The sequence below is a fragment of the Myxocyprinus asiaticus genome, chromosome 41, assembly GCF_019703515.2.
Source record: "Myxocyprinus asiaticus isolate MX2 ecotype Aquarium Trade chromosome 41, UBuf_Myxa_2, whole genome shotgun sequence".
Classification (NCBI taxonomy): Eukaryota; Metazoa; Chordata; class Actinopteri; order Cypriniformes; family Catostomidae; genus Myxocyprinus; species Myxocyprinus asiaticus.
The window spans coordinates 29,259,148-29,271,650 of record NC_059384.1 but is presented as its reverse complement, the minus strand read 5'-3'; the positions used below and the strand labels follow the sequence as shown (position 1 = coordinate 29,271,650).

Genomic DNA, 12,503 nt, shown 5'->3' with positions numbered 1-12,503 from the left:
TTTTAAATGGAAAACAAGACAACAACACTTGATAACAATAGGATTTTCTGCAGTGAATTTCTTTACTTAAACTTAATAAAAAAATAAATTAAAAAAATCCATTTAATTCAGTGAATGTCATTTAAATGTATTTTTAAAAGATGATTTTGTCCTCTTTATTGTTAGTAAGCACATTTAATACAACCTTTTAAGTCTGGGCACAAGCTGAATAATCGGTTCAGAGCTAAAGATTAATCGTTGCAATGATCACTGAATAATATAATAATTTAGTTGCAGCCCTATTTTACAGTGGAGCATGTCCAAAGCATTGGAATTATGATGGAGCATGTCCTAAAGACTTGTTAATACCATGGTATATTTATGTGTGTGTGTGTGTGTGTGTGTGTGTGTGAAAATTTCATATTTGTACATATGTTTTCTGGTGGCCACAATCTATTGACATCAAAGTTGTATTTATGTTAGATTGACTTTGTCCACTTTAACTCAGCACCAAAATCACCAACAAACCTAGTCACTTTAGTAGACTTGTAGTATACTGAGCTCTGTTACCTGCACAATATACTCTCTCTCTCATTTGTGAGATGAGACAAACTTTCCATTTTATTTCCTCTAGGCCTCCCGATGATGCTTGGTGTTACGTCAACCATATAACCTTCAATGGCTGCGTACTGATGGGAAAGCACTGAGCTTGTTAGATACCACTGAACTTTGAGAGACCTCCACATCATTGCACAAAATCTGTCTCAGCAATTTTTGTGATTGGTTGATGACAGTGATAGCACCACCCATCTCTTATTCATGCCCTCTTCTCTCCAGCCATCATTCAGTAAGTGACACGCAGGAAGTGTACAATGGAGTTAGCGTATCTCCCCTGCTATGTGCTGACATTCACACTTTGGTTGTGCTATATATGACCTATAAATCCTACACCCTTCTGATGGAGGAGAGAGAGGGTGTCTTGACCAATGCTTGGGAAAGCAAAATAATTGGATTTCTGCTCCTTATCTCACTCAACACATTACGAGTTGTCAAAATTCCCTGCTGCCAAAGCTTAGTCACGTTTCAGTCAAGCAAGAAGGATTGTGTATGGCTGGCTGACAGGTGAAACTGTTTTAGATTGTGTTTTTGCTCAGCATTGGGGCAGTAGTGTCCGACACGTGACTTAGACTCTCACATGACGAGAGATTTGGTGGACTGCACCTTCATGAAGTTACCACCCTTCTGAATTAAACACCAGCTGGTTTTCTGGTCTCTCAGTCTGAACACCTGAAAAGTGTCCTAAAACCACCCAACAGACCAGTCTGACTGGGCTGGGAGAACTGCTAAGACCAGCAAACCAGCTTATGCTGGTTTAAGCTTGTTTTCTCAGCAAGGGATGCTGCCCTGCCCTTTTGTCTTTTCAATTAGTGTATACTAGAACATATACTGCCTGGCCAAAAATTTCATTGGACCGCCTTTAGCTTTGATTACGGCACACATTTGTCATGGCGTTGTTTTGACAAGCTTATGCAATGTCACAACATTTATTTCTACCCAGAATTGCATTCATTTTTGGCCGACATCTTGTATTGATAACGGGAGAGTCGAACCAGTCCGTAAAGTCTTCACCAGCACATCCCAAAGACTTTCAATGGGGTTAAGGTCAGGACTCTTTGGTGGCCAAATCATGTGTGAAAATGATTCCTCACGGTCCCTGAACCACTCTTTCACAATTTAAGCCCGATGTATCGTGGCCGCATAACATTGCTGAGCCTAGACCTGACCAATTGAAGCAACCCCAGATCATAACAGTGCCTCCAGAGGCTTGTACAGTGGGCACTATGCATGACGGGTGCATCGCTTCATGCGCTTCCCTTCTTACCCTGATGTGCCCATCGCTTTGGGACAGGGTAAATCTGGACTCATCAGACATCATGACCTTTTTCCGTTGCTCCACAGTCCAATTTGTATGCTCCCTAGCATATTGAAGTATTTTTTTTTTTTCGATTAGCCACACTATCAAGTGGGTTTCTTGTGGCCACACAGCTGTTTAGTCCCAATCCTGTAAGTTCTCGTCACATTGTGCATGTGGATATGCTCTTACTTTCACTATTAAACATAGCCGTGAGTTCTACTGACGATTTTTTTAGGATGTGACTTCACCAAGCATTTGAGTGATCTCCGATCACGATCATTCAAGATTTTTTTCTTTCATGAAGCTGACGGTTCACCACTATCCTTCCAGGTTTTAATAATGAGTTGAACAGTTCTTAACCCAATTCCAGTGATTTCAGCAATCTCCTCAGTTGTTTTCTTTGCTTGATGCAGGCCAATAATTTGCCCCTTCTGAAACATTAACATCTTTTCCACGACCACTGGATACATCTTCCTACATGGTTGTTTAAGAAATGAGAAGCTACACACTGCATCAGTTAGGGTTAAAAAAAATTGTTGCCAGCTGAAACATATTAATCACTGCAATAATGATCCAATCATAGGCTCTTAAGTATCTTCTTATTTAAATCCAAACAGTGACTTTTTTATTTTTTATTTTGCCAGGCAGTGTACATGCCCATGCACATATACAGGAAAACACTGATGAGAACCGATTAGGGAACCGTGTGATGACTATTTTTTGCATTTAATTTTAGCAGTGAAACTTTTATCTTTTTTTTTTTTTTTTGCAGAACACTGCATTAAGATTCATAATGAATAATGCATCAATGGTATTTTCAGTTTTAGTAGGGTATGTTCAAGATCATGGTCAGGTCTACAATAATGCATTCATATAAAGTGTTCTCTAAATAGTTTTTGTGTTTGGAAGAGCCATTCTAATTGGATTTCAAAAGCCTCATAACTAGGTCAGAATGCAAAATAGTTTAATCAGAATTTGAGTTTGTTATTATCCTGTCTGAAATAATCAGATTTCCAAAAGCAGTCACATGTCCCACTCTGAATCATTACGCCTTTGGGACTGTTCATATGGCCTCGTGCGAGAGTACCCCAAATTCACTCTCACTCTCTCTTCAGTACCTCTTCTCTACACATATAACCCTTTTCATCCTCTTTTCCTTTTGTCAGCCCATTAAAATTATTGATCATTAGGGGATGCTGGGAAAGGTGGGATGTAATTATGGGACCAGGCAGCTTTGTCAATTCTTCACAGTCTGGGTTGAGCCCGACAGAGTCCTTAATAGGAGTCTGCAGTGTTAACAACACACACACACACACACACACACACACACACATACACACACACACACATACTCACACACTTGGATATAGAGGATACTTGGCTGTGAAGACTGTTTGGTTTATCAGTATTCTCAAACCATGATGAGAAAGAACCACCAAGTTCGTGTATGATATGAAAACTAGTATGTGCTGAATTTACACGTGGTTTCTTTTCCTTTTTACCTTTCAGAGAAGATGAACATGTTGTCTGCACTGATCGCCCCCTTCAAGTACATGAGCCCAGCAGCCAATAGCACAGAAGACGAGGACACATCGAGTAAGTATGCGCTTAAGTTTATCTTGCCTACAGTATCTAGACAGCAGTGGGTCAATCACAGGGTGTCCAAGATGATGGAAAAAGAAAAATATTGTTTTATATATGACATTATTTTGTGTAAATATGTAAATGTCAGTCTGTCAATCGATTAACATGTTTAATCGAATGAATTAAATGCTATGGTGAATAATTAATTGAATAAATCACAATTAATCGCATATGTAAATATATGTTGAGAAAAGCCCTTAACAATAATTCAATATAATGATTAAATATTTATAAAAAATATATATATTATAATAGGGCTGTCAGTCGATTCCAATTCCTAATCAAATTAGTTGCAATTAATCGCATATGTAAATATTTGCTGAGAAAGCCCCTCAAATAATAATATTTTAATATATAATTATTAAATCATTATAAATATTTATATTTAAATAATTTTACATAAATTATACATATTATAAAAAAATAATAATTCAATTTAATAGTAATTAAATTGCAATACATTATTGAACATAAGCTTATTATTGGCCCACAGTTCACAACAATCCATTTTGCAATTGAATTTGTCAATCTGTCCGAGGTAGACTTATTATAAGGGCTTTTCTAAGGACAAGTTAATGTACACATGCGTCAGACGGATGCTTTTGGAGTGCCTCACTTTGGTTGCGTTGCATCATAAACATGCAGTTTAGCTGTGTCATGTTAAACGTAGTTACCTAAAATTAAAAAAACACTTCTTGAGATCACTGTGTTCGAATTTGCGCTCCATCAAACTGTGTTTGAGCACAAGAACACATTCTTATTTTGTGCTGTCGGTGAGTGTGGTTTGTTCTCTGTATAAGCTGCACGTTGCCTATACATTTGGAGTTTTCATTACTGCCCCTGGAGAAAACAGGTGGTACTTCAAGTTTAAATTGCTCCGTTGGTAGGAAAATTCCTTATTACGGGGACATGATTAATTGTGTAAATTTTTTTCTCACTGAATTAACAGGTTAAATCGACAGCCCTAATTATAAATATAATCATTCATATAATTAAAATTTACTGCATTGATAAGACAATACAAAAAGTGGCTTTAGAAGGTGATATATTGTTTATATCCATATTATTATTATTTATTTATTTTTTATCCCCAATTTGGAATGCCCAATTCCCAATGTGCTCTAAGTCCTCGTGGTTGCATGGTGACTCGCCTCAATCTGGGTGGCGAAGGACGAATCTCAGTTGCCTCTGCGTTTGAGACCGTCAATCCACGCATCTTATCACGTGGCCCAGTGAGCGCGTTACCACGGAGACGTAGTGCGTGTGGAGGCTTCACGTTATTCCCCGTGGCATCCACACACAGCTGACCACACACCCCACCGAGAGCGAACCACATTATAGCGACCACGAGGAGGTTACCCCATGTGACTCTACCCTCCCTAGCAACCGGGTCAATGTGGTTGCTTAGGAGACCTGGCTGGAGTCACTCAGCATGCCCTGGATTCAAACTCACGACTCCAGGTGTGGTAGTCAGTGTCTTCACTCGCTGAGCTACCCAGGCACCGGCCATATATATCCATATTATTGAACATAAGCCAATTATTGGCCTACAGTTCACAGCAATCCATTTTGCAATTGAATTTGTCAGTCTGACTGAGGTAGACTTATTATAAGGGTTTTTCTAAGGACACATCAATGTACACCTGCGTTAAAAGGACACTTATGGAGTGTCTGACTTTGGTTGTGTCGTGTCATATCACAGCGTTTTTAGGTCGCTGTGTCAAGTTAAATATATTTTAAAACTTAGAAAAACGGCCCAAGATCCCTGCATTAGGAATAGCTCTCCGTGTAGCTGTGTTTGACTGCAAGAATGCATTCTCATCTTGCACTGTCGCTAGTGCCAAGCAAGCCTAAGTGTGGTTTGTTGTCTGTACAGTTGTGTGTTGCCTATACAGCTGGAGTTTCACTTACTGCCCCCTGCTGGAAACTCAAGCTTGAATTGCTGTAATGGTAGGAATATTCCTTATTACGTTCTGGGGACATTATTTTTTGATGCAGTATATACAGTATATACATTATATTAACAGTGTTATAAGTATTAGTATATATTATAATAAGTTATATATTTGTAATAAGTTATGAATATTTTAGTATTTTTATTTATTTTTATTATACTTTAAAATAAAATCTGCCAAATGCATGTTTCTTTAAATGTAATGTTTGTATCCATGTTGGTTTCATATGTTTTTGAAAAATCTTTATATCATATTCAACAAAAATTAGAGTGTAATGTTTAACTTAATATAATACTTAATATATTTTAATGTCAGATGGAACATAATTTTATCTACCAGGAATTGATTGGATTGTAAAAAAACAGCCGGATGTTGGAGGGGACTGGCTGAAAAATAAGAGGGACTGTTGGCGTCAGCAAAAAAGGAAAGTTGTTTTTCACAGCAATTTATTATATTTTGATAAAATAATAAATTATTAATGTGTAATGATATGTAACAATGAATCGTTTACAATAACACCAGGAATGTGTAGTTGGAAAGTAAATAAGGTCAAATTTCATAGTGAATTTAATTCAGAAGCTGAAAACAGGTTAATCATGGACAAGAGGTTTATTTTCTGTATGAATTGCATGTTTAATGATAAAAAAATAAAATAAAAAAAACATCACGTAACTGACCCATTTACAGTGTTACTAAAAGAGCTAAAAAGGCAATACTGATGCAATTTCCAATCATTTTTAATTCACAGTTTAGGCTGGCATCCATGTGTTTATATTCTGAAAAAAATAAAATAAAAAAAATAATTTGGTTCCATCACAACACAGTTGGAGTGTGAAATAGGCTTTAATGTGTGATCAGACTTTCACATGCTGAAATCTCATAACCGTCTGCTCGCCTGCATTTTAAAAGAGCGTCTGCTTTGCATTGTACATGGGTGAGGTGACTTGTACCTTCTTTAAGTATGGACTCCAAGTCAATTTTGTAGGAAATTACAGAGCGATTTGCCAGATAATGCCCCATTTTAGAGGATTTGTCCTCGGATTTTGCAACAGTTCAGTAAGACGGCCTGTCTCACAGGAAACTTTTAGGAGCAGCTGCTTTGGGCAATGGGGAGAGAATTTATTTAATACATTATTGTGTTAGAACTGCAAGTCTTTCTATCTGATTATGTGTGATAACAGCATAGAGTTTCTGTAGCATTCATTGCTGTGAATTCAGCCAAAAATATGCTGCAAATTAACGTACGATATTCCAGCACAAAAATTAGTGATGGGGAGTCTTTTCCAAAAGAATTGATTCCTCGACTCTAATACAGGAATCTATTCTTTTGTTGGCTCAAATCAATTAATTATCGTTCTTATGAACCAATCACATCCTCTACAAACACCTGTTGGTTGGTGGGACACTCATTCATCATGTGCATTTGAGTGAGAGATAATGTACGTGCATGCAAAAGAGAGAGGGGGTGTGACAGATTTAAAAACTTTCAAACCTTTGTGTAATATAACATCACTGCATGGGGCAGTGGTTGGGGAAGTGGGTCCTTCCAATTTGTCTAGTTTCTGTTTGAAAATTAAATAAATTATTTTCGACCCAACCTGTTTCTTGTTATTTTCCCTCTTAAAATTGGATATAAGCAGCAACTAGGGAATGACATTGTTATCGGCCATTTTGAGGTAAAGTTACGCAATGTCTCTAAATTAGACTAATTTGAATGGTCATACTAAAAGTGCGCTTTTATAATAGCAGAAGTTTTTGTCTTCATGTCACACATTTTAAAAACTCTTAAGAGAAAATAAAAACTACATTTAGTGCACGATAAAGACTGCAATCTTCACATCGCCAGAACATATGGAATAGGAAACACTATTACCACTATAAATACTATATATCTAAAAAGTACAGGTAAACTAGTGATATTTTTCAAAGCAATAATCACACCAAAATATCTTAATTAAACCCACTGCTATTTAATCCATTGAGGTCGATTTAAAAAAGCTGCCATTTTGAAATGTTCACGTACCATACTGTACATTCCGTTTAAAAACAAATCGGTCCAAATTAATAATTTTCTTATTTGAGTACGTCTCCATAGTATGCCTAGTGATAATTATTGAACTGAATCGCAGGGGTGGATTTACGATTTCTGAGGCCCCAAGCAACCAACCAACCTGTGGCCCCATTTCAAAAATGTTTGCTTAAAAAATGACATACAATTGATTTTAAATCATAATTTTAAATTCATCCTATCAGCGATTGTTGCCAAGTACATTCAAAACGTTTAATGAAATAAAAATCTAGTTAAAGATAATTAATGTATGTTTTCCAGTTTTTCCACAATACAGTGAAAAAAAGCAATATATATATTTTTACAAAACACTTTTCCCCCCTTTTTTTTTAATGAACAGGGTGTGCGAAACCTACTACTTCACTCACTAACATTTTGGAATTCAGTTGTTATTTATTAATATTATAACCCAACAATTATTTATCGTTGTCTAGTTTGTCAGTATAATATGATACAGTATTATTTTTTATAACTTTGAAGATTTGTTGTATACAATAGTAATATATTTCTGTCTTATTTACATTTTCACCTGGAGGCTGCAGTGTATTGTTCACCATGTTGCAGACGGCTGTATTTTTTGTAAGCATCGTAGGCAACATTCGTAACAGTATTGTAACAGTAAACATGCATATGGCATGGCAGCCCCTCAGCACTCTAGAGCAGAAGGGGAAAAAAACATTGCCGTTTATCAAGCGCTGAAAATTTGCTTGGTGCAGAACAATCTGGAATAATGTTAAACAATGTAACAGTCACCTTTTTGCAACCTGAACTTGTTCAGAACATTAAATTTTTGTGACACCAGTGCTAAAAACAATCTAGATGCAGCGCAACGAATGAAACAGAACGCAGGTGTCTCGACATGCATTTTTGAGACCTGATGTTCTTTTTAACTTGACACAGTGTCTAAAAATGTGCCGGTCCTGCATGAGACACTGAAGAAACTGTCACGGTGCAACAGCCAAGGACATTCGTCCAGCGCATTTACATAGGAAAATAATGGAAAAACAGAGCAGATGCATGCAAAAATACGTTCGTTGTGAACAGTCCCTCATTCGCATGTATCTGTGAGTGAGAGCACGTGGGCGAAATAAGTTCAGAAGGCCTGTATATTTTTTCATAAATTACAAACCCCAACCCAAGATCCTACTTGAAAAACTGACCTGAACCCAGCTGACCTCTAATGTGAACCGTTCTGAGAGCGCTGACAACAGCGTATTCACGTGTGTACCAAGAACAACATGTTACCCCTCCAGTGGTAATTGCGGAGCTTTCCTAACGGGGTGGGGCCCCATGCAATTGTGTGGTTTGCATGGTGGTTAAAACCGCTACTGGTAAATATGCATGATTTGTTTTTCCATCGGCATGGAAGCTATCTAGAGTCAGCTTCTCCCGTTCCACTAAAGCCCAAAGTTTACTTCGGTTTTGATGTTAACGCTTAGCGCCTGCAAACAGTCGAACACGAGCCTGTCAAGTCTACTTAAATTTACTGTGCATGCATTCACAGGCGGTTGGCACTATGACTGCTATGTGATACTGGACTATTTCTCCTCAGGAGTTTAAACACAAAGATTTCTTTATAGTCCTTCAGACTTGAGTTAAATAAATGCAATTATCTCCAGACCTTCTCACTCACATGCTCTTGACTTGCACATCCACTGTTGTTGTTTTCACATTCATCTCCTATTGTTTAGCGGCGATTTACATCTTCTTTTAGCGCTGCTTTGTGACAGCAACAGCTCAAATGTGTGTTGCCACCTTGTGGTCCCACAAATTAGTGCAAATAATTCTAGGCGCATATGTATTTTTCACGTTCAAAGACGCACAGTTAGAAAAATCGGGCTGTGGGTGTTCATTTCTCGAGCACTCTGCTGATGAGGAAATTTGCATCACATGTCCTGAGCATCCGCGTCTGACTGAAGCATACTTTGGGCTTTACAGTTTGGATTTGGATAGGAGAAACTGGCCAGCAGTTAAAGAAAAACTTCAACTTTATCACGGAGCAGCAATTGGACACAGTAAGAAGTGGATTAAGCGAGCTATATAAGAGTGAGAATTAATGATGAAACTAATTCCATTGATTTTCCACTCATGCCTGACAAGCATTTTTAAGGGGTTAAAATATGTCACTTGGGAAGGCACTGCCCACTAATGGCCACCCCTGGTGACGGCCATGAATTTTGACACTCTCCTGATTAAAAATAAATGGAGTCGAACGGCTGGAGTCGGAAATCGGAGTCAACTCCAAAAAACTCTAAATCGAACACCCCTTACAAAAACCTGCTTCTTATACACTTACCACCAGCAATCCTGTTTAACCAGGTGGTAAATGCATGGAATAGTGCTGTGCCAATATTATTTAAATTAATTAATTGTCATTCTTTTCGGCACAAACACACTTTCTTTCTGTGCAAAATAGAACACGCCTTGTTCACAAAATTAGCGCAATTCCCTGTCACAAGTACCGCAAAGTTTGCTGCTAAGTTGTGGGCAAATAGAATTTTATTTAAGAGAGATTTTCTATTGAGCATGGGAGCAGTTAGTCATTAAATGATGATCAAATAAAAGAGTGTTATTATCACATTTACCCATGTGTGCATTATAGTCGAGAACACTTTTGGCATTTTATAGAACTGCCTACGTGTGTGATTGTGCCATGTAAATTGCCTTTATCAATAATGTTGTGGGTGCATTTGTGTCATTACAGGATTTGAATAGTTCCTTTAGTAAACCAGATGATAAAATAATGCAGACAGCATGTGCAAAAATACAAAGCTATCAGATAGTGTTAATCATTCTTAGTAAATTCCCCCCATTGTGTTTTGTTTTTGCAAAATTAGTTCCATTGTAATAATACACAACTGTTTCAAACTCTCTTAGGCACCAGCAGTGCTGAAGTCAAGGAGAACCGAAACACGGGAAATCTCGAAGATTGTGCCATTGTACCGTCAGACTGCCAAACACTCTTCCTGTCTGATTCACCCAGGGACAGGGCGTCTGGCCTCAAGCGAAAACGTCCATTAGAGGAGGACAATAACGGACACTTGTGCAAATTGCGGCTGTGCTGCAAGAAACTTACATGGTCCGATGCACCAAAGAACGCTCTGGTTCAGTTGAACGAGCTTAGACCGGGCCTGCAGTACCGGATGGTCTCACAGACGGGACCGGTACATGCACCACTTTTCTCCATCGCTGTAGAGGTCAACGGATTCACGTTTGAGGGTACTGGGCCTACAAAAAAGAAGGCTAAGATGAAAGTGGCCGAGATGGCCCTCAAATCCTTTATCCAGTTTCCCAACGCCTCACAAGCTCACTTGGCCATGGGCAGCTTGAGTAACCCTGCCACCGATTTCACCTCGGATCAGGCCGATTTCCCGGATACACTATTCAAAGGCTTTGAGCCTGACGGCTGCCGCTCTGCAGAGAGCGAGCTGCTTTCCAGCGCACTCCGACTACGCCACACCTTGGACTTGATGGTTGTACAGGCCAGACAAGGAGATCCCTGCCTACCCCCACCTCCCGCTCCAACTCTGCCGCCCCAACCCAGCCCTGTTGTCTTGCTCAATGACCTGCGGCCCGGCCTGCGATACGCCTGCCTGTCAGAACGTGCCCAGGGCAAGCAGGCGCGACACAGCTTTGTCATGGCTGTGCGAGTGGATGGAAGGATATTCGAAGGCTCGGGTCGCAGCAAGAAGCAGGCAAAGAGGCAAGCAGCTTTGTCCGCCCTGCAGGCTCTCTTCAACATCAGACTGGCACCTGAGGTGAGAGCGGGACACCGGCCCAGCAGGATAAAGTGCCCTCATTTGCCCCAGGTGAGTGTGCCAGTTCAGCCGTTGGCAGCCCACTCGTTCCATACGGCGGACCTTAATAACCAGAGCAGCAGGAATGCTGGGATAATGAACAGCCAGCCAAGACTTAATTAAGAGGGAGGAGATAATGTTTGGGGAGGCATGGGGCAGTACAGATAGATTATAGGAGAGAGGTTAGGCTGTATAGCCAAATGAAAGGTGGAACCGTTTTGTGTTAGCACACTGGCTTTAACATTTACTTTGGGCAGGACAGGGTGGCATATCTAGTGTAAACACACACATGTGTGTGTACTCAGGAAAGCAAAAGGCCCAAAGGTAAACAGAATCTATTCACAGATCTATTCAAACGGTAAAAGGATGTAAATGAGGCAAATTATCATTCGGGAACCCTCTGACTCTGGAGAGAAAGCCGATGCTCCAACAAATGAGGTTTCTTTTTTTTCCAACTTTCATGTATTAATAGAGCTAAACTGCAAAAGTATTATTATTTTGTGCAATCTCTAGTTTTCTCATGTATCACATTAAACATTAATTCAATCTGTTGCCCAAAGGAGATTGAAAAAAGCACAGAGCAAATCGACAAACAATCCTCAAACACATTCCTCTGTTATTTAGTCAAATACGTAAATAGCAATCAGGCTGGGGAAATAGTCTTTTTTGATCCCTGGTCCAAGTTTGTCTTATAAATGGAGTGAAAATGTCTACAACACACATGATTTTATACATGCACTATATACATACATGGTACTTTACTTGGTACGTTACTTGGCTACCGTAAACAGCTTACAATAGAACTATTACTTGGTGGAAAAATTTATTCTGATTTATTATCATTATTATTAAATGTAACTGTTTATTGAAAATTGCTGTCTTTCATCATGTTGCTTTTGCCACCATTTTATGAAAGCAATAAGCCAAACGAGGCTGTTACAGTGATTTTTCCATGATTAAGGGAGTTTTAGGCACTCCTTCTAAGAAGACACCCTTTCGCTCTTTATGTATTAATTAATTAATTTATATTATTTTATTTTTTTCTCAAATTTAAAGGTGAAATTTCTGTAGCACTATTGTCACCAAAGGAACTGTTTCATGTGACGTCACAAAATGACCGTGCCGCCATGTATGTGACCAGAAAT

General features: G+C 38.8%; 1 protein-coding gene across 1 annotated transcript in view; it reads left to right on the top strand.

The window, feature by feature from the left end:
- Positions 1-11,662, top strand: part of LOC127431974 (double-stranded RNA-specific editase B2-like) — a 181,953-nt gene extending 170,291 nt beyond the window's left edge. The window contains exons 2-3 of the mRNA XM_051682678.1: positions 3,404-3,490; positions 10,439-11,662. Coding sequence (XP_051538638.1) covers positions 3,404-3,490; positions 10,439-11,481 — 1,130 coding nt within the window. The 3' untranslated portion in view covers positions 11,482-11,662. The remainder of the gene's footprint in view (positions 1-3,403; positions 3,491-10,438) is intronic.
- Positions 11,663-12,503: the final 841 nt, after the last annotated feature.